The sequence below is a fragment of the Grammomys surdaster genome, unplaced genomic scaffold (genome assembly GCF_004785775.1).
Source record: "Grammomys surdaster isolate TR1022 unplaced genomic scaffold, NIH_TR_1.0 241, whole genome shotgun sequence".
NCBI classification, from domain to species: domain Eukaryota; kingdom Metazoa; phylum Chordata; class Mammalia; order Rodentia; family Muridae; genus Grammomys; species Grammomys surdaster.
In genome coordinates, this window is record NW_021604686.1 from 5,256,180 (window position 1) to 5,278,974 (window position 22,795).

General features: G+C 45.7%; 1 protein-coding gene across 1 annotated transcript in view; it reads left to right on the forward strand.

Moving 5' to 3' along the window:
- Positions 1–21,948, forward strand: part of Uaca (uveal autoantigen with coiled-coil domains and ankyrin repeats) — an 89,287-nt gene extending 67,339 nt beyond the window's left edge. Inside the window, exons 10-19 of the mRNA XM_028774582.1 lie at positions 1,021–1,089; positions 2,889–2,996; positions 4,545–4,577; positions 5,218–5,316; positions 8,203–8,239; positions 9,325–9,377; positions 11,677–14,385; positions 15,926–16,078; positions 18,324–18,389; positions 21,764–21,948. Of these exons, the coding sequence (XP_028630415.1) occupies positions 1,021–1,089; positions 2,889–2,996; positions 4,545–4,577; positions 5,218–5,316; positions 8,203–8,239; positions 9,325–9,377; positions 11,677–14,385; positions 15,926–16,078; positions 18,324–18,389; positions 21,764–21,835 (3,399 nt within the window). The 3' untranslated portion in view covers positions 21,836–21,948. The remainder of the gene's footprint in view (positions 1–1,020; positions 1,090–2,888; positions 2,997–4,544; positions 4,578–5,217; positions 5,317–8,202; positions 8,240–9,324; positions 9,378–11,676; positions 14,386–15,925; positions 16,079–18,323; positions 18,390–21,763) is intronic.
- The last annotated feature ends 847 nt before the right edge of the window (positions 21,949–22,795 follow it).

Consider the following 22,795-nt stretch of genomic DNA (forward strand, 5'->3'; position numbering starts at 1 on the left):
CTGCAGGAGCCCGCCTTCTGATGCTCCATCCAGACCTGCTCAAACGATGGTCTAGAGCTTGATTAAACAAACCTCATATAACATACAAAAAATAGACCCTTGGGGGATTAAATCAGTAGCTTTAAGAAACAAAAACAACTCAAGAACAGACAGAGAAATAGATTTCTGGATTAGCTGTTGTGCAGATTTAAAGACCAGTGTGGGTGTTTGTCCTCGACTGCTGTGTGGTTTTGTTAAAGCTACCCTGAAATAGAGTTTCAAAGTAGCAGGGATACAAAAACAGAGACATGCCCAGCTTAGCTCAGCAGAGCTCTCTGTGCAGCTTCGGCTGAACCATCATCTGTCTCTTCCTTCACTAGCTTTGTGAGCGTTTTCTCCGGCCATGTTCAGAGAAGTAAAGACGTCCACACTGTCTTTCAAACTTAGCGTGATTTCATCTCCCTCCGCCAATGTTTCTAAATGGGTTTGTTCCTTTCGGTGGCTGGTGGCAATTTATAGAATGACTTTCTTGTTTTGTGTCTCTCACACATTTTGTTTGTTTGTTTTTAAACGTTTGTGACTTTAGTTAAGAGACATCCTTAGTAGAAGTTTACAATTCTGATTTACTTCATGCCTGTATCGCTCAGGTCCATTTGGCAGTTTTAAAAGGAAACACTGCCACCTTGTGGTGAAGATGGGGAAGTGCAACATTGGGTGAGCTGAAAGCCACCTATGGGTGTAATACCCGTTAAGGTAGTTAAGGTTCTCAACCTGGGGGTGGAATGACCCCTTCACAGGAGTCACCTAACACCATCAGAAAACACATATACTTATGTTATGATTCATAACAGTAGCAAAATTACAGTTATGACATATCAAAGAAAATAATTTTATGATTTGGGGGGACACCACAACATAAGAAATTCTACATGTTAAAGGGTCTCAGCATTAGGAAAGTTGAGAACCACTACATTAAGAGAAAGTGTCCTTTTCTGTCACCTCGTACATCCTAACCGATGTTTTCTTAATGTTTTACAAAAGCGGACTTTGTCGCACACTCACGATGAAGGAAGTGTGACATCAGCTCAGAGGGAACGCCGCAGCTGTCAGGTAAAGAGAGAAGCAGGCGTGTGTTACTTGCCTGGCAAAGCACTGCACAGTCTTGAGGCTCAGCCCACACAAGCGCCTGCCGCCAAGTGTGGTGACGTGAGTTCAATTCCTGGGTCCCACAGAGTGGAAGGAGAAAGGCCTATCAAGTGACTCCCCCACACACACACACATTAAAATGAATTAAATAAACAAATACATGTAATTCAAGAAGGAAAGTGATTTGAATGTTGCTTACAATGAGAAAAAGAGAGTGCGTAGTTTAGCAGGTGAGACGATGAGGACCTTAAGGAAAACTTGTCACGGTCTACGACTGGCTTTGCACCAGTCTCTCCCTTAGGAATTGACTTTTCTTATGAATCTTATATAAGGAAGTCCAATAACACTGAAAATAAATGTGTGATATAATATATCATTACTATATAAACTACTCTAGAAAATTATAGTGCATACAGTGAGAGCCACCAATGCTAAGGAAATACAGCCCAAACTAAAAGTATTGTTTGCCTCAATTAAGAAAAATAACTGAGCTAGCTGCCCGTTTACTTCATGTTGGCTAAAGTTATCGGAAGGAATTATTACATGGATTATATTGTAGAAAGAACGTTAATTAGTGTCCTTGATTGAACTACCTTCGGACTAAATGGACCGCTACTTTCAGTCTGACAGAATGAGAGTGCTTGGTTTGGGTTTTTCCTTTGTGGTGTAGCATTGAGACAGTAGACTGTCACTGGGTGGGGTGGCTCGTGCCTGCATTTCCAGTATTTGAGAGGTAGGGGCACAAAGGTTGCCATGAGTTCAAGGCTAGCCTGGGCTACCGAGGGATACTCTGTCTCAAAGAAAGGGCTTGGAGAGCAGGAGTGGAGAGATGGCTCAGTGGTTTAGAGAATATACTGCTTTTTCAGGGAACCTGGGTTTGGTTCCCAGCATGTATGAAAGGTGGCTTATAATCTACTGTACCTCCAGTTCTCGGGGATCTAGCACCCTCTTCTGGTCTCTGGGAGTACTGCACTCATGTGGACACACACACACACACACACACACACACACCTAAAAATAAAACCTGTAAACTGAGGCCTTATGTAGGAGATGACCGTGCTTTGTCAGAGCCATACTATGAGGATTGGTTCAGGAAAAGGACTGGGATGCTCTTGAGTGTGGGAACTCTTAAGCAAAGGCTGAGAGCGCACATCTGTCTGTTGCCATGTCTCCATAAGCTGCTGGCATTTCTCACTTTTCACAGTGACACTTCTGTGTTCTTGTTTTGCTTGTGCTCACCAGCTATTACAGCAATGACTTTACTGTTGGCTTTCAGACTTCTCAGTCATGTGAGAGCAGTTCAATTACATCGTGAATGAGGGGTGTGGCTTGAAGCAGGGCATGTGCAGGGCGTGTGCAGGGCATGTACATGGCCCTGAGCTTGACCCCAGCGTTGCCAACAAAACAGATTGCTCAGAACACTTTTTAAAAAATTTATAGTTATTTTATTTGTGTGTGTGTGTGTGTGTGGACCTGTGCATGTGAATGTGGCTACCTCTGAACCAGAAGATCTCAGATCTCCTGGAGCTGGAGTTGTAGGTGGTAGCTGCCCAACATGGGTGCTAGGAACCGAATTCAGGTCCTCCTTGAACAGAAAGCACTCAACCGTGGGGCTATCTCTCCAGCCTCCACAAAACCCCTTTTCTATCATTTATGCTTTAAAGTGTCCTCTAGATGCACATGTGCATGTGGCAGTGATGTGCTTTCAACGTCTCCCTGTGTTATTCCTCTGTTGTGTTGATTCGTTTTCCTTATTATTAAAGGATCTAGAAACTGAAAATGAAGATTTGAGAGAGAAGCTGAGGAAGATTCAGCAAGAGCAAAGAATACTCCTGGATAAAGTCAATGGTTTACAGTTACAGCTGAATGAGGTAATGGCCTGAATTAAAAAAAAGAAAATCCAAAAGTCACCTGCAGTCAGCCTGCAGCTCTTCTCTTCAAGTCAAGATACTAAAGGGGGTAAACTTGGTTCATGGCCCTCACTGGGTATTGTAATCTTATAGGGACCACAAACTTCAAATGAAGGTTGTGTGTGCGTATGTTATATACATATAACATTAAAGCATGTGTGTGTATACACATTGGCATTGGACAGTTGACCGGCTGACTGACAGTGGGCATTTTGATGAGAGGACAGATCACCATGGAACCCCAGGGGCCTTCTTGTGGGAGATTCTGCTTCATTGAGTTTTGAAGGAAAGCCAGATGGAGTGAGGAGGCAGACCAGGGGCGTTGTTCCAAGCAAAGACCCTGGAACAGTGACGTGTGGCACATCCTCTGGTGTGTGCAAAGCTGGGTGTGTGGGCCTGATAGGTGTTTCAGCAGTCAAGAGCGTGTGCTACTCTCACAGAGGTCTCAGCACCCACACCCAGCTGCTCACACAACCTGTTACTTCAGTCCCAGGGGCTCTAATACCCTCTTCTGGTCTCCACAGGCACCTGCACTCACATAAATACACATAATCAAAACCAAATCAAATCCCATTTTAAATGAATATGTAAGAAACTTCAAGTATAAAGAAATATCCATAAGTCATTGTTTTTAGGAGGAGCGGAGGAAATACTTGGAGTCTAGTTTAGCCGAGTCTCTCTTTGAGTGCACGTCTCATCCAGGATGAGTTGTCATGGTGACATCTTGAGTGATGTTTGTGTTCATGAGGAAGAGGTATGCCATGGTTGTCTTTTCAATGCTATTGTTCTCTAATCTTGTAGCCTGAGCTAGTAGGCCCAGTAGCATCATCTTGCTGTGAGGCCGCTGTGGAGCACTCAGGTGTACAGCTCCTGAACTTACCCTTGAACTGAGGAAACCCCAAAGTGTCAGACATCCTAAGAGAGCCTCAGGCCCAGGATAGAGATACCAAGCACACACTGGAGAAACACAGAAGCAATGGATTGTGCAGGGAAAGGAAATCCAAAAATAAAACTCCACACTGTCCACTGTTAGTATTATCCATGAGACAAGGGGATGTTTTATGTATGCGTTAAAAATAGGATGTTTAAAGAGGGAACATTCTGATTCCAAAAATAAAACTGGAGAAATGTCCCATAACCTCTGCAAAGGTAGGGACTTTGCAAGTGTGGAGTACGGGAGACGGGGCGCAGAGGAGAGACTCAGCCTCTGAGCTAATAGGTATCCCAGAAAGAGAGCAGAGAGGTGAAAACCAACACTCGGACTGATGATTGTTGACAGAGGTGGAAGAGTAGTCTAGAGATACCTGACTCAAGACTCAAGATGCTTTTGCAGTTAGAAGAATGACTGACAGCTCACAGGACAGATGTGGTGCCCAGAGACGTGGTTCCTCACACTCTTGTCCCCTGTTTTAAGGACACACACCACTCCTTTGTAAGCTATTTCCCAGGCTTATGCTCCCTAAGGTAAATGTTCAAGAATTAAAACATATTTCTTCTTCTTAATCTTAGGAAGTAATGGTCGCAGATGATCTGGAAAGCGAGGTAGGCTGCCATGTTCTATTTTAAAGCTTACGTATGTCTTGTAAATAGAGACCAGAACTGAAGCAAAGACTCAAGTCCTGACTGAGAAGGGCAGAAACACAGGTTCCCATTTGTCCTGGCCCGCACTGTTCCACGCTGACCCATGTTTGGGTGCCAGGTGCCAGGTGGTCCGGTCCACACCCCATGTTGGGATGCCCCACACGGGCTGGGTCAGTCAGCAGGGTTTAGCAAGAGAGAGAGAGTGGGGATGGAGGGGCAAGAGACGCAAAGAATGGAGACAAGACAGAGAGTCTGTTCAAGTCCCCTTTATTGAAAGGAAATCATGGGTATATATAAGTATAAGCAGGGGACTGCAGCTGAAGACACTTTACCACGTGTGCCTTGCAGCTGGGGGCACTAAACAGCAAAACAAGATATGTGAGAAAAACAAGATGTTTATCAGAGTGTGCTCAGCTTTTGAAAACAAGTCTCTTCTCAGGGTATATGGCCTGAGATGGCTGCAAAGATGATAGCCGCTTTCTGCTAGGACTTTGGCTTCCAACACCATGTTTACTGCATCTCAGGCACAGGGTCAGAGCAGATGTTTACTGCGTCTCCTGCACAGGGTCAGCTTACTCTCTATTTCTCCCTCCCATTTCAGAAAGAAAAGCTGAAGTCCCTTTTGTCGGCTAAAGAAAAGCAACATGAAGAAAGCTTAAGAACCATCGAGGCCCTGAAAAACAGATTTAAATATTTTGAGGTACCAAAAGATTACATTATTTTCTTTTATTCTTTGTCTTCACAGTGAATAGTGGGAAGGGGCCTGATGTCGGAATTGAACTTGAATTATAAATCCACTCTTTATTTAATGTCCCCGGATTTGTCCCCTAACTGCATGCCCCTCGGAGGCCAGCTGAGAGGATCTCAGCCGGTGGCGTGAAGGTGACATTTAGTTCTTTTCCAGACTCTTCCTGAACCTTCTTCCTTGTCTTGTACTTTTTCAAAACCTTACCCGTTGTTTTATCTTGTGAACTTGTGGTAGTGTGACTATAAAAATGGGGAAATGCATGTAAGTGATCAGGGGCCGCCCCGGGCTCTCAGCAAGGGCTCTGCTGGGCTGGCTCCTCTCTCACTGCAGTCCAGTATGGGGACACTCTCGAACTGCTGATCTGGTTTGTGATTGGACAGATGTGCACATGTGGAAGGCCATGGCACTACACAGGTAATATTGGGATACTTCAGCAAATTTTAAAATTTAAAAACAAAATAGTGTTTTAGATTTAGGAGTGCCTTCAAAGGGTTATTTAAAAACACCCTTATAAGCTTCAGAGTAGGTTGAGGATCTGAGGATATTTCCTTCGGTGTTCACAATCATGGATGACATTTTAATGATGGTCTTGAAGTTGAGCGGTAGGTGATGTTTTTTCCAACTCGGGCTGCAGGCGAGGAGCTGCTCTGCATGTCACCCTCTGGCTGCACAGCACGCCTTCAAGGACACACGTGTGATCCCCATACGAAGGCTTCCTTTGTACCTGTACCTTTGTACTTGTACTTTTTTTTTTTCGAGACAGGGTTTCTCTGTGTAGCCCTGGCTGTCCCGGAACTCACTCTGTAGACCAGGCTGGCCTCGAACTCAGAAATCCGCCTGCCTCTGCCTCCCAGAGATTTACCCAGTAAGGGGCTCACACATTCTGCAAATGAGTCGTTTAGAACTCTCAATAGGCTATGATAAACTATGGAAAAGTAACTAATATTTCAAATCTCAAAACCAGTCTGTAATTTTTCTAAAACATGTATTTATGTGTGTGAGTGTTTTGCTTGCATGCGTGTCTGTATGTATGTCACATACCGCGGGGCCCATGGAGGCCAGGTGGGGCCATTGGATTTCCTGAAGTGGAGTTAGACACAGCTGTGAGCTGCCATGTGGGTACTGGGAGTCAAACCTGGACCTTCTGGAAGAGCAATCGAGTGCTCTTAACTGCTGTATTTATGCTTTTAAATAAAAAAAGTTAAAAGTAAGTAGTGTAATCTCAGTACGGCCGATGTGTGCGCGCGCTCGCACATTGCTTCCGTGAGCAGGGGGTGTGACCATGTCCTATGTCCTGTTTAGTCACCTTCCCGTCAAGACAATGGGGGCATTTTCCTCAGTCAGTACATATTTATTGTGATGAAGTTTTATACAAGCAATGTTTTTTTTTTTTAAAGCAAAAGGAAAATCCCAGGCCCTACCTATATGTACTTATGAGATTAGTCATTTAAATCCTGTATAAATCATTTAAAGTCAACATTCCATATCCATATCCATGTCCCTGATCTCTATATCCAGAAATTAAAGGACAGGGAATTAAAAAAAATTAGGACATTTCTCTATTGAACATATGCAGATGCATCTCTTCTTGTTATTTTTCCCAAAAGTAATCCCACACACTATTTCTGTGGCATTTCCTTTGTGCTGGACATTATAACCGTTACTCAGTTAAAAATCTGTAGGAGGCTATACCACAGTCCAAGCTGGGCTCTGCACTGTGTCCAGGGAGGGATCCGAGTGTTTGTAAGTCTTAATACCCGTAGACACACAGAGCTGACCTGAGTGGCCACAGTATTCTGATGGACTGAGTGTAAACAAATTGTGTGAAGGCGTTTATCTTGTTCAGATTTGAGGGAAACCTGGGGACTTTTGAGTGGGGCTAGTTTATGATGTAATTGAGAAATTAAGAAAAGACAAGAAAACCAAGTTAAGTTTTAAACTCCTGTATGTATTGCATTCGCCCCTCACCCCCACACACACATGTAAGTCCGTAGATGATTACAGGCTCTGGTATTAAATGCCATGTGGAATCAACAGCTGGCCAAAGCTCACACGCGCTTCTCCCTGCGTTTGGAGCACTGCATTTAGTGGAGGTGAAACGCTGGACTGTGGGTGATATTAATTTAGGGGTTAAACACTCTGGGCTGGTTTTGCCATGGTCTCCCAAGCTGGAGGTTGGTGTTAGCTATTGAGACTGACCCACCCTGACCCTTGGGGTATAATGTTTTCGCTCCTGCAGTAGTCTTTGGACGCCCTCACTAGGAAAAGGGACAGTCCAAGTGGGTCTCAATGCTGGGTATCTGAGGCGTCTCTCTGTTCGTTTTTCTCACCACTGGTGTTTTGCCACGTGCAGGCCTTTGCCCTGGTTTAATTTGGCAACAACAGTGTCTGCACCTCAACAGCCTGCGTCTCAACAGCTTGAGAAAAATGGATTACAATACCCCAGAGTCAATCCCAGCTGTGGGATTTCCAGTTGCAGGAAATCCAATTACGCACTGCCTTGCCTGTGGCCACTTCCGTCCTTCCCTCCCAGGCACAGCAGGAGCAGAAAGGAGGCTTCAGGCTCGCTGTTATTTCACACTCAGTCTTGTATTCAAAACCGAGCAGTGTTTCCTTGAAGCACTTGGCTAAGTTTGAGTGCTTAGAGAAGTGTTTGCTCCAGCTGACCCTGCCACCAGCGCTCTGTCCTTTGTAGGCTCAGGGGGAGGAACAGGCCAGACCGGACATGTGCCAGGGTATTTTCAAGAATGGAATCCTTTAGAACTGAAATAGATAGCGCATTTGATAAATTGGGACTGCCTACACCTAAAATGTTTTAATTCACACTTCTGATTCCAGAGTGATCATCCAGGACCGGGAAGTTACTCGAGTAACCGTAAGTATGAACGCATGGGGTTGAGTTCCGGGCAAACGGGGATGGCTTGCCTGTGGCTGGACCTCCCTGTACATGCCGCCACTGCATCTTGCAGTGTCAGCAGCCTGTTTGTAGGTGACACCCCAGCAGACGGAGGGGGAGGCTCAGAGGAGCACTGTGGCCCCAGGTGAAATGTGGCAGGCAGGCACAGAGGCCCTGCATGCAGTGCCCTTGGAGGCCAAAAGAAAGCTTTGGAGACCCTAGAGATGACACCCAGACAGTTGTGAGCAGCTATAGGGGTGCTGGGAATTGAACCTGGATCCTCTGAAAGAGCAGCTGCTTCTCTTAACCACTGAGCCAACTCTTTAACCCAGGACTTACTTTTTTTTTTTTTCTAATTGAAAGAAACAAATACAGTTTTCTGACGGGGAGAAACTGATCTCAGTGTGGGTAAATGTTTCACATGCTTATAAGCAATTACTTATTTGTTATTTTAGGGTTACTGATAACTCGTCTCCTCTATTGTTTTATTCTCTGGTTTGATACAATTTCCCTGGAAAGCCTGTCTTTCGCTTTCTCTATTAAGATCAACAGTAATGTTTAACCTGTAAATTTGACTTACTATATTCAGTTAATTGTAATCGCGTAGCCTATTTAACCTAATAGTCTTACAGACTTCTTTTTAAAAGTACGTATTTTGTTTTAAAATGTGTGTCTCTGTGTGGATAAGTAGTCACACAAAGGCAAGAAGAGAGCACAGGTCCCCTGGAGCTGGCGTTACAGGCAGTTGTGAGCTGCTTGATATGAGTGTTGGAAATTGAACTCATAAAGAATAGCAAATCCTCTTGACCACTGAGCCGTCTCTCCAGCCCAGTCTTACGTGTTTCTAAAAACCAGCCTTAGGTCCTGTTGCTAGGCAGACTGTAGGGACTTCCCTTTTACTGAGAAAGGAAGCATACGCCTACTTCAGAACAAGAACAGGTTCATGTTGTACTGCTTTTATTTTGATTATATCATAAAGGACAAGAAAATTATACCTACTTTTAGCCTACACTAGGCCAACTTTGGCATGACTATTTAAAATATCATTTATTGGTTTTAATTAGGAAAAGAAGACATGCTTCATAAACAAGGTCAAATGTACACAGCAGATTCACAGGTAAGACTTTTGTTACTTAGCTTAAACCTGTCTAAAGGGAGCCAGATGTGATAGCAGTTGCCTTTGTAGGTGGATCTCTGTGAGCTCAAGGTAAACCTGGTCTATATAGCAAGTTCCAGGCCAGCCCAGAACAGAGTGAGACCCTGTCTAAAAAGAAAAACAAAACATTTTTTTTTCTAAAGAAAGCATTTCGGTCTGTCTAAAAAGAAGAAACCATTGTATAACTACCAAGTATGTTACCACTGAATAAGGTTTTTATGGTCCAAGTTGGTTTTGCTTTTTTAGTTTAATAAAAGTACAGGTTGCTATGTCTGGGGCCCTGTGTTTGTGGTGACACTGCTGTTTGCAGTGTCTTAAACAAGAGATTGACATTTCTGTGTGTCCTTTTTGAGCTCCAGCTTTCTCACAGAATGTTAACTCTCCTCGTGCACCCATGTGGAAGGGCGCAGGTGTGAATCATCCAAAAATAGCTCAGGCATTGAAACGTATTTTTCTTTGCAATTAAATATTTATCCTTTGTTTTGAAAATAGATTTCAAAATAAAATTTCCAAGTGGTAGGATGTTGGCTGATTTCCTTACCTATCTACCCAGCATGCACCGAGTCTTAGATCCCATCCCCAGCACTGTAGAAACCTGGGTGGGCTGGCAAATGTCTGTGAGGTCAATACTTGGGCGGTGGGGACAGGAAGAGCAGAAGTCTGAGGACAGCTTTAGATGCAGAGATTTTTGAGGCTAGCCTCAGCTACTGAGACTAAGAAAAGAGTAATAGTGAAAGAGTGTATGATGAAGACCCACGAGTTTTCAGTGGGGAGAGTGACCGGAGTGTTTGTTAAGACTGGATAAATATCTGACCGTAATACGTGTAATGGCACGGGAGGTGTGACTCTGTAATGCAGTCTCTTGGCACATTTTACTAGTGTTAGTGCAAAGACAACTCAGAGCCGGCCTAGAGGCAGACCAAGGCTAGGAACGCTTTCTATCTCTTTCCCTTGATTCAGAGCAAGGCAGTTTTAATGTACACAAGCAGCTTTAAACAAGAAATCCTGCCCATTGAATAATAGGATGTCCCCATGGCCCAGGGCATTTATTGATGAACTAATACTTATAAAAAACATTGTCGCTAGATGGGAAAGTAAAAATAGTTATATCAAGTCTTTCATGATTCTATGCCCTGAGAGTTGAGCTATCTCTCTCAGAAGTTTAATTATGCTTCTTTTCCGTCAGCATTAATTATTCGAGGGAACAAGGTATCCATCAAGTTTTATATTATGTGCTAAGATTTCTACTTATCTTCCGGCTAGAAGGGAAGTGTATGTCTTTTTTGTGACTTGATTGACATTTTCCTGACAGTTCTCATACAAGGCAGGCTTATTTGGGTGGAATTTTTAAAAATTTAAAGAGCATTATACTGGAGTTAACAGTGAGGGTGCTCAGAAGTCACATATATTTTATTAGAAATTTAATGATGGGGCTGGAGAGATGGCTCAGCGGTTAAGAGCACTGACTGCTCTTCCAGAGGTCCTGAGTTCAACTCCCAGCAACCACGTGGTGGCTCACAGCCATCTGCAATGCATACAGTTCCCTCTTCTGGTGTGTCTAAAGGCAGCTACACTGTTCTCATATACATAAAGTGAATAAATATATCTTTAAAATAAAGAAATGTAATGATGTGTGTGGATCAGCCAGGTGGCTTAGCTGGAAAAGGTGCACACCTGCAAGCCCGACGACCTGAGTTCAAACCCTGGGACCCACACGGTGGAAGGCAAAAAGTGCCGCTCTAAATTTGTCCTCTTACCTAGTATATGTGTACCTCACAAAACAAAGAAACAAACAAATAAATAAAAGTCTAATAATATATAATTCCATGAAATTACTGACATATTTAAAATGCAGTATTGACTTGGGTTCTGATGGCTTGCTTTAGAACCTGAAGTTCTGGGCAGATTCTATACCATGACATGTGGAATGCTGAACATGTACTGGTAGAACATGTGTTCCTGTGAACGTGGGCATGCTGACTGGAGAAGGGAACTGAGCACAGGAGCCACAGCTAGTTTCCTTAGAAACTGACTTCAAAGAATTCCCAAGATGTTTTGAGTGTAATAAGGAAATCCTACCCAGAATTGTTTTTCTTACCCAAAATTGAGCCTTTATTTTTCTCCTTCCCTCTCTACCATTTTCCTAATCTGAAAACTCTTTGATTATTGATGATGCAGATACTGTGTGGAACCCTCAAATGAGATAGAAGTCACTACAGAAACATTAAGTTCTGTGGTTAATTTTTTTTTTTTTTGGCAGTGTACATCACCGGGCATACCCCCACATATGCAGAGCAGGTCTATGTTAAGGCCTCTGGAGTTGTCTTTACCAAGTCAGACCTCATACTCTGAAAATGAGGTTTTAAAGAAAGAGTTGGACGCCATGCGAACTTTCTGTGAGTCGGCGAAACAGGACCGACTGAAGCTCCAGAACGAACTGGCTCACAAGGTCGCCGAGTGCAAGGCCTTAGCCCTGGAGTGCGAGAGGGTCAAGGAGGACTCGGACGAACAGATCAAGCAGCTGGAAGATGCCCTCAAAGACGTGCAGAAGAGGATGTACGAGTCGGAAGGGAAAGTCAAGCAAATGCAGACCCACTTCCTCGCCCTCAAAGAGCACCTGACCAATGAAGCGGCCACGGGAAGCCACCGCATCCTGGAGGAACTGAGGGAGCAGCTGAAAGACATGAAAGGCAAATACGAAGGCGCCTCGGCAGAGGTCGGAAAGCTGAGGAGCCAGATCAAACAGAGTGAGATGCTGGTAGGAGAGCTCAGGAGAGACGAGGGCAGACTGGTGGAAGAGAATAAGCGATTGCAGAAGGAATGCAGCACGTGGGAAGCTGAGCGGGAGAGGAAGGGCCGAAGGGTCGCGGAGCTGGAGGGCCAGCTGAAGGAGCTGGGGGCCAAGCTGGCCCTTTCTGTCCCCACTGAGAAATTTGAAAGCATGAAGAACTCGTTAACCAATGACATCAACGAGAAAGCGAAAAGGCTGGCGGAGGTGGGGCGGGACTATGAAAGCTCGCAGGGGGAAATTCGACAGCTGAAGAGGGATCTGGAGAGCGTTATGGCCCAGCACATCCGACCCGAGGAGCACGAGCAGCTCAGGAGCAGGTTGGAGCAGAAATCCGCAGAGCTGGGGAAGAAAGTGTCAGAGCTAACCCTCAAAAACCAGACGCTACAGAAAGAAGTGGAAAAACTGCACGCAGACAACAGAGTCCTCAGCCAGCAGGTGCACAGCCTCACCGTGGAGATGAAAACGCGCTACGTGCCTCTAAGGGTCAGCGAGGAGATGAAGAAGTCACATGACGTCAACGTGGAGGATTTGAATAAGAAGCTTTCGGAGGCCACACAGAGATACACGGAGAAGAAGCTGGAAGCCGAGAGACTGCTGGCGGAGAACGATAAGTTGACTAAGAATGTCAGCCGCCTGGAAGCTGTGTTTGTAGCTCCCGAAAAACATGAAAAGGAGCTAACGGGTCTGAAAACCAATATCGCGGAACTGAAAAAGCAGCTGGCTGAGCTTAATAAAAAATGTGGTGAGGGTCAGGAGAAAATACGTGCACTTATGTCCGAAAACACCAGCTTGAAAAAGACTCTGAGTAGTCAGTATGTGCCTGCCAAAACCCATGAGGAGGTGAAGGCCTCCCTGAACAGCACATTGGAGAATACCAACAGAGCCTTATTGGATGTGAAGAAAAGGTTTGACGACACGAGCCAGGAATTTTCAAAACTAAGAGACGAGAATGAGGTATTGAGGAGGAACCTGGAGAACGTTCAGAATCAGATGAAGGCTGACTATGTGAGCCTGGAGGAACACTCGAGAAAGATGAGCACGGTGAGCCAGAGCCTGAAGGAGGCGCAGGATGCCAACACTGCCATCCTGGCCGACTACCGCCAGGCCCAGGAGGAGCTCATCACGCTGCATGCTGAAATTAAGGCCCAGAAAAAGGAGCTTGACACCATCCAAGACTGCATCAAGCTGAAGTACGCGCCCCTCGCCCGCTTGGAAGAGTGCGAGCGCAAGTTCAAGGCCACAGAGAAAGGGCTGAAAGAGCAGTTGTCAGAGCAGACGCACACGTGTCGCGTGAGGGATGAAGAGGTCAAGAAAGGCAAGCAAGAGAATGAGAGGCTGAGGAAGGACCTTGCTTCCCTTCAGAAGGAGCTGCAGGACAGGAACGTTCTGGTGGAAGAGGCCAGGGAAGCAGAGAGAGCACTGAGCGGGAAGACAGAAGAACTCAGCAAGCAGCTGAAGGACCTGTCCCAAAAGTACAGTGATGTGAAGAGTGAGAGAGAGAAGCTGGCAGAAGAAAAAGCCAAGCAGGCCTCCGAGATCCTTGCAGCCCAAAGTCTTCTGCAAAAACAGCCAGTCCCCCTGGAGCAGGTGGAGGCTCTAAAAAAATCTCTCAATGGCACCATTGAGCAGCTAAAGGAGGAGCTGAGGGGTAAACAGAGATGTCTGGAGAAAGAGCAGCAGACGGTGAGCCAGCTTCAGCAGCTGCTGGAGAACCAGAAGAACTCCTCTGTGACCCTGGCGGATCACCTGCGGCTAAAGGAAGCCTTTGAGAGAGAGGTCGGAATCATGAAAGCCAGCCTGAGAGAAAAGGAAGAGGAAAGCCAGAGGAAAACCAAGGAAGTCTCCAAACTCCAGACAGAGGTTCAGAACACCAAGCAGGCGCTGAAGAGCTTAGAGACCAGAGAGGTGGTTGACATGTCGAAATACAAAGCCACCAAGAGTGATTTGGAGACCCATATTTCCAACTTAAATGACAAACTGGCCAGTCTGAACAGGAAGTATGACCAAGTGTGTGAGGAGAAGTTCTCTGCCAAAGACGAGAAGGGGCTGCTTCCTCTCAGCCTGGAGCAGGAGATCGAGGATCAGAAGGAGCGATGCGACAAGTCCCTGACGACAGTCATGGAACTTCAGCAGAGGATACAGGAGTCCGCCAAGCAGATCGAAGCGAAGGATAATAAGGTAGGTGCGCCACAGACCGCGAGGCCGGGTGGGGGAAACCTTAGTGCAGGGCTGGGGATCCTCATTGTAGAACCCCACAGTCAGGTCTGCAAAGCCATCAATGATGAAGCAGCACCCTTCCAGCTTGATTACAGGTGTGTCAAAATTGTAAATTGAAAAAGGACAAAAATCAAAGGTATTTCTTCTGTCGGTTTCCTCAGCTGATGGTTAGGGACAAAGGGGAGACTAAAGCTCACTTTCTTGTAGCGAGGAGTCCAGAATCTTGTGGGCTTCCGGCTGCCAGAAGCCAGTGTCCCTGGGGAGCTTCCAGACTCCATCTCCCTACTCACACCGAGCCCAAGTCACCGTGCATTCCACCCACAGGCGTCCCTACAAACCTGGTCTGGGATGCTGGGTCCTTTTGGTGCTTTGCAGTGTCCTGTGCACCTTTAACCCTTCACCTTTACCCCACAGTCCCCAGCGGCCAGTCAAGCCTGTAGCCAATAGTTCCTCTCAGACTGCAGGTTCATTTTAGCTTTGCCACTCGTTACATTAAAGCATTTTAGGAGCTGGATTTTTAATTTATCTTTCCCTCTTGGTTTTCTTGCTTATGGTCCAGTTTTACAGAATAGGTACACAATAATATTTTTTGAAGCTCTTAGATGTCTAGTTTGTACCATGGAGATGAAAAATGAAGACTGATCACAGCTTAATACGTCCACTGAGTAATTATGAATGAAATGGCCTGTATGCGCTGGGGAAATTTGGAATGAGTAAACGCAGCCTCAGCCTTCCCCAGCAGCACGGTTTCCCATAAGATCTAGCGCTCAAAGCCTCTCGGCTTACGTGCGAAGTTGTTAGGGCGCAGAAACACATCATTGTCATAGCCAATTCCTGCATCTTCTCACGCACATTGCCAGTTATTAAACGGCGCAACTCCTGGGACTGCAGAGGTGGCTTAGCAGTTAAAAGCACTCGCTGGCTGCTCTTCCAGAAGACGTAGCACTGATGTTTTGTTCAGCTCACAACAACCTGTCACTCCAGTTTTGGGGTGAGAGTGGGCGTGGGAAGAGAACATGATGCCATCTGCTGGCCTCTGTAGGCACTGCACACACACAGACACAAAAGTAGATAGATAAAAAAAAAAAAGCTTGTTTGAATAAATAATACAACCCTTGATGAGAAGAAAGCACACGAGTCAGTCCTGTGTACACACGAACCAAGTTTTCACACTCCATGTAATAAAACCCCTGTCCAGTGTTCAAAACATCAGAGGCCCTTTCGTGCTCGGAGAAAACGAAACTGGTGCTCCAGCCTTAGGACATTCATGATGCTTATCCTCAATTTGGTGTTGTCTTTGGAAGAAATTTCCTGGAATTCAGTACAAGAAATTGAACGAATAGTATGCTGTGTATTCCGTTGGTAGAGTCTTGGCAGCATCCTACCCACTGTTTTAAAGTTCGTGTCTCAAGTGAGGAGTGATTTCTGTGTGAGGGTTTTCATCCGCACACACTCTCTGTGGGTGCATGTTTTCCTACAATTTCTCCCTGTCTCTCAAAAGATAACTGAACTTCTGAACGATGTCGAGAGACTAAAGCAGGCGCTCAACGGCCTCTCTCAGCTCACCTACAGCAGCGGCAGCTCCACCAAGCGGCAGAGCCAGCTGGTGGACACTCTACAGCAGCGAGTGAGGGATCTGCAGCAGCAGCTGGCTGTGAGTGTCTGGACGCTGCGGGGTGGGGCCGGCGGAGTGAGCAAGTGTGTGTGCGTGAGCATGTGAGTGAGTGTGTGTGAGTGTGTGTGTGTGAGTTTGTGAGTGTGTGTGCATGAGCGTGTGAATATATGAGAGTGTGTGAGTGTGTGAGTGTGTGTGAATGTGTGTGAGAGTGTGTGTGAATGTGTGAGTGTGTGTGTGAGTGGGTATATCTGTGTGTGTTTTATATGCATGTGTCCATGAGTGTGTGTCTGTGTGAGTGTGTCTGTGTGTGAGTATGAGTGTTATATGTGTATGTATCCATGAGTGTGTGTATGTGTCCATGAGTATGTGTGTATTTGTGTGTGTGAATGTATGAGAGTGTGTGGGTGTATCGTGTATGTGAGTGTGTTATATGTATATGTGTCCATGATTTTGTATTTGTGGGTATATTTGAGTGTGAGTGTGTGAATGTGTTTATGAGTGTGTGAGTGTGTCTGCTGTGTATGATTGTTTATGTGTGACTTCAAGTGCTATGTGTCTATGTATCCAAGAGTATGTGTGTATGTGTGAGTGTATGTGTGAGTATATGTATGTTATGTGTGTGTGAGTGTGTGCGTGTAGCTTCCATGGAGTTGGAATGCATTTGAAGCTGACTTCACACTCATGTGTTATCTTTGGTTAATGTTACCACTACTTACACTATGATAGTGTCATTTATTTGATGGCTAGTGTATGCCACTCCAATAAGCATCCTTTTGTTTTCTCTCTGAACTGTGCCTCCATTATGGTTCTGCAGAGCGGGGTAGTTTAAGGAGAATTCCTAGGCTCCTGGCTCTGGAGGGGTTGCATCTGGTGAAAACCTGGCTGTGTCACAACATGGCGGAAGCTATCACACAGGAAGGCAAGATCAAGAGGGGCCAAGCTCAGTGCTCATACGGATCCCGTTCTGGCAGGAAGAAGCCTTCAGTGATGACTTTAACAATGTTGTTATCAATATTGGATCTAATCACCTCTTACCTATGGGTGGTGGTGACTGGGAACTATTTCTAACACGCAGAGTCTGGGTCACATTCAAACAGCCATTTCCCAGGAAGGGAACTGGTTCTGAAGAAGAAGGAAGAACTTGGCCTGAGTGTGTAAAGCATTTTGGTGGGTGAAAGGGGGGTAGAGGATCTTCTCGGCCACAGAAATAGTGTGAAAAGATCCGCAGAGGTGGGAGTTAGCCACCATGACCGGGGGTGACAAAAGGCAGGCCTCCTGGGCGCAGTAGTGCACACCAGTGGGCAGCATCAAGAGCAGAGGGTCTGGGAGGTGACACAGTAGGGAACAGCACTTCGTGTGCAAGCGCAAGCCCGACAGACAACCGAGGAAGCTGCTTAAAGGTGGGGTGGGAGGGGAGACCTCCCTCTAGGGTCACGTTCTATGAGTCTAGGACTGAGCTGGCTCTTCCCTTTTGTCAATGCTGGCTCAAAGACTCCAGGAGGACGGACGCCTCCTTATGTCTGAGAGAGAATCCAAGCTTATCAGCCTCAGAGTCCAAATAGCAAAAGCCATGTCTTTTAATAAATATTTATTTTTATTATTTTAAGTTTCTGTGTGTGTGTGTGTGTGAGTGTGTGTGAGTGAGTGTGTGTGAATGTGTGTGAGTGTGTGTGAGTGAGTGTGAGTGAGTGTGTGTGAGTGTGAGTGTGTGTGTGTGTGAGTGTGTGTCCGTATGCATCCCCATTCCCAGTCATGTCCTCCTACACTAAAACAGTATCCATGATAATAATAGCAACAACAACAAAACCTTTTGTTGTTTTTGTTTTTTATTTTTAAGACCTGGCCTTGAGAGATGGAGCAGCCGTTAGAAGTATATATTGCTCTTGCAGAGAACTCAAGCTCACTTCCTACTGCCCACACTGGGCAGCTCACGGCAACCCATAACTCTGCTTCAGGGAATCTGATGCCTTTGGCCTCTGTGGGCTCTGCATAGACACAGACACACACAGACACACCCAGACACACAGACACACACAGTGATCCCCTGAAACTTGGGGTAAATGGCTTTGCTTTTCCGGGAACATGAAAATGTCATAGGGAAAACCTTAAACCATCTCCATCGTGTGTAATTCAGCATCTGCCCTTCTGTTCTAAGGGTGGCCGGAGGCCTTTAATAACCTGCCAGTCTGCAGCAGGACGTCTCACACTCACTGCTTCGAGTTTCCTGTTCTTGCACACATGCTGCTAACATTCTCCTCTTTCTACCTTCCCACGGCTCTAGGATGCTGACAGACAGCACCAGGAAGTCATCACTATCTACCGGACACACCTCCTAAGTGCCGCACAGGTAGGAACAGCTGTGTCTCTGGAAAAGACTATTCATTTTAGGGAAAAATAAAATACTGTTTTTATTTTTCGAATAAACTTACATGCATGTAATTGACATTTGAAGTTGCTCTAGCCCATATGCTTATTTAAAAATAATTGTGTTTCTTTTAATCATGGCTTGCATATCTCCCAGAACAATTTACAAAGCTACACAGCAACACAACATCTTAAATTTAGTGTTGTCTCCATCTGCTTGCCACTCATCCGCGAGACAGTTTGGCAACACATGATGGCAGCTCACGTTAACAGTGTCGCTAGCTGGGATAATGCCTTGACATCACACGTGGCTGTCAGCGGGGGTGGGAGGGTGGGGGGTGGGTAGTGAGGGGGGAGTGAGTAGAGGGGGCTGCATATGTTTCCTGGTGGTTTTGGCGGGGGGGGGGTGTTCTTTGAAGGAGAGAACATTTGAAAAGTCAGAAAAGGGCAAAGGGGGTATGCACAGACTTGTAAGAATTTGAGGGAAAATTGGTCTATTATAATTGGTTATTTACTTATAGAGCCTTAAACTCGGTGAAGCGGAAGATTGTAAATCCTCTTCTTTTGTGTTGTCCTGAGAAGGCCTGTAAAAGAAATATGCTAAGAAAATGTTTAGGGAGTGAGAGATGGATTGTTTCTGCTCCGTGGCAGCCATGTGAATAGTGTCCCGCGGTCTCAGAATAGATTGCGCAGGAAGACGTACTCAAAGAGACAGTGTTGGAATCGCGGGTGAGAGATACTAGAAGTTATTTGGATTCGAGATGTGTTAGCCACACTGTGCTGGTAAAATGAAACAGGAGCAAGGGGGGAAGAGAACAAATTTCAAAGAAACATAATTTAAAAAAAAAAAAGAGAGAGCTCAATTAAATAGTAAACGTACTTTCTGACATCAGATTCTTAAAATCAGTAGTCCACTTTTCCTCTAGGGCTGGAGGGAGTTCTAAAAAGAGCGACGGCAAGAAGGATGCTCCCGGCTGCCCTCTGAGCAGGGAGGACATTTGCTGAGCTCGGAAAGATTATCTCAAGTATTAGAGCTGTCAGTGGGCAACAGGACAGGACGTTTATGAGAGGATAGAACACAGATCAGGCTGCAGAGATGGCTCAGTGGGTTAAACACACTTGCTGCCAAACATGGGGACCTGGGTTCTGATCCCAGAACCCACGGAAAGACACAGGCATGGCTGCCTGAGTGCCTGTGAACCCAGCTCCCAGGGCGTTAGAGACAAGAGGATTGCTGAGACTTGCCACCAACCCAGCGTTAGGGTCAGTGAGAGATGCCGTCTCAGGGAATAGGGCAGGGAGTGGTAAAGCAGGGCACCTGATGTCTTTTGCACACTTGCACATGCACACACACCTGTGCACGCACACACATGTACGCTTTTATACACACACAGACACACAAATAAATGGAAACTCGATACTAGAAAGGATGGGAAACAGTTTAGTCTTGGCCAGAGGGGGGCGAGTAAAACACCATGACAACTTGTGAGACCTTTCTGCTTTGTGTCGTGCGCCCTTCTGAAACCTAAAATGGGTTTCTGCTGAGCCCTAATGAAGCAACAGCAGCGCTTGGCATCTGAGGACGGCTTGCCGTCTGGCATCGTGCAGTTAACTACGGATCCAGTTTAGTCAACTGTGGCTAACATTTGAAATTTAAACACCCTGCTGCTGTAAAAACAGATTTGGGAGGCAAAACTTTTTATATTCATAGACGTGTCCTGCCAAAACCTATTCAGATGCTCCGGTAATAAATTAATAATAAAGAAGGTAGCAGAAGCGTGTAAGCCTGCCACAGATTTGCATCTGCTTAACCCTGCTACTTAAAAGCGTGTGTGTGTGTGTGTGTGCGCGTGTATCTGTGTACGAGTGTGTGAATGTGTGTTGCACACACATGCGTATGCAGGTGCACATGGAGACCAGGATAGGACATTGTCTTCCTTACTCTGTTCTCTTCCTTATTGCCTCCTGAGACATGCTGTGTCCCTGAAGCTCACAGTTCAGCTAGGCTGGTCACCCAGAGAGCTCTTGGGATGCACTTGTCTCCACTCTGCAGTGCTGGGTTACAGGCTCATACAGCTTTGCCCAGGGGGGGGATGCTGGGAATTCAAACCCAGGGCTTCCGATTTCAGAGCTACCACTCTTACGCACTGAGCCATCTCTCCAGCTCCTACTTTAAAATGTTTAAATGGTTTCTTTTAAAATATAAGTGACTTACACACTCAACTTCGCAACAGGAGAGATGCCCATATATAAGAGGTACCTTTCATTATGGATAGTTTCGGCCAAGTGTTTGGAAAATGGGTCTTTTATACCCCATTGGGTGGAAGTGTAAATTGTTATTTCTAATAAGGAAAATGTTGTTGTCCTTTGAAAATTCAGATATTGAGCTGGCTTTTTGTTACTGTGTCTTGGTTTTTTGAGCCTGGTCTCACGTAGTCCAGGCAGCCCTTGAATTCCTTCCTGATCTTCTTGCCTCCATTTCCTGAGTGCTGGCATTATAGTTGGTCACTGTACACCCAGTGCTGTGTCTGACTCTTGAGCCAGCTACTACTTCTCCAAGTGCCTGGTTATAAAGATGCATGTATGTGTATGTATGTATGAAATGTCTGACATTAGGGAAGAGGCAAGGAAATATAATATGTCTGTACAGTGGATATTATATAAAAATGGACAGTTGCCTGGCTCTGGAGAACGGTCGCCATGGCGCTGAGTGAAGACACTGCAGGGACGTGTCATCCTGATGACATAACATTATAAGTATGGGAATTATTTTTCCTCAGTTGCTTCTCTCCTCAAAGGGGCAAGGCAGGGAGATGGCTGAGTGGGCAAAGCACTTTTCCTACAAGCTTGAGGACCAGAGTTCAGATCCCCAGTACCAAGAAACTGCTGAGCAGTTGTGGCAGGCTGTCTCTAAGCCCAGCTGTCAGGCCTGGGGCTAGCTGGGTAGGGATACTCACCAGGCAAATGGCAAGCTCTGGTTTCAAGTGACAGACTGCCTCATATAGAAGGAAGAGAATGCTTGAGGGTATACACACACACATGCACACACACACACGCACACGCACACACACATACACACACATACACACACACACACACACTCCACAATAGCCATGGGAAATGTTCATGTAGCTTACTGTTTGTAGTATGCACCGCAGAGGCCATTGCTGCCCATTAGTTTACTGGTCGTAAGTGTTACAAGCCCCTCCTGTGTACATACTCCTTGTGACCTGATGCCTCCATTTCCCTGGTAGAGCTCTTCCGGGGAATTCTTACAATAATGAGGTGTGCCCTAGGATAAAGGTCTCACCTTTGCAGTTCAGTAAACATGACACGTGCCCTCTTCCTTCCCTCCAGGGTCACATGGATGAAGACGTGCAGGCGGCCTTACTGCAGATCATACAGATGCGACAAGGCCTCGTGTGCTAGCGTCAGCTGACTTGGGGCCTGTCCTGCTGGTGCTGTGCATTCTGGGTGCAACTCTGTGGCTCTTCTGAGCCACACTCTGATAGTGTCAGTAAAATAAATGATATTTTGTTCCATTGTTGAATTTCATTTTTCTGAGACAAGTGGGTTGCTGAGTTCTCCACTGGAATTCAAAGCTGATATTCTATGTACATTCATCCCACACAGTGACAAACAGCATGTGCCTTGCCTTGCCTCGACTATAGCTTTTTTATTTGTACTTTTAATTTTTATTTCTTTTTGTTTTGTGTTTTGTCTTTGAGACAGGGTTTGTCTATATAGCCCTGGCCATCCCGGAACTCCCCTGCTTCTGCCTCTTGCACCACCATGCCCTGTAACTATACTTTTTAAAACTACATTTTAAAAAATAGTTGAGCCCCTGTTAAAATATGAGCCATTTGAATGGGTCCATATAAAAAGGAGTTTAGGCTAAAATGGTGTTGAAATATTGATTTCGGAGAACTTACGTTCGTTGATAGCTGTTAAAGTAATATTTTAATCAAGGCTATTTCTTTGGCCGACTATCTAAGCAGTGGCTCTGCTTAGCTCTGCCACCATGTTCTGTGGCCAGAGGCCACGTGTGCGCCACAGCTAGAAACGGACAGCCAGAAACACCAGCCCTGCCACCCACGAGACACCAGTGTGGGAGATGGCTCTGCCAATCTACCATGCTGTCTCCACAAGGCTGGGCTGAGCCCAGACTATCCCACCATCCACACGGTACCCAGTAGAAATGAGACTCTAATGCTTAAAGATTATCCAAAGGCTTTATATGTTTGGTAATGCTCAGTTAACAAGATGCCCACACAATTAGAGGTATGTCCCAATATCTAACCTTATGATATAAGTTGTTACCCAGGACTGCTCTCCATACATGTGTGGTCCTCCGTGGCTCCTACATCTCTCCTCCCCTAGTTCCTCCTC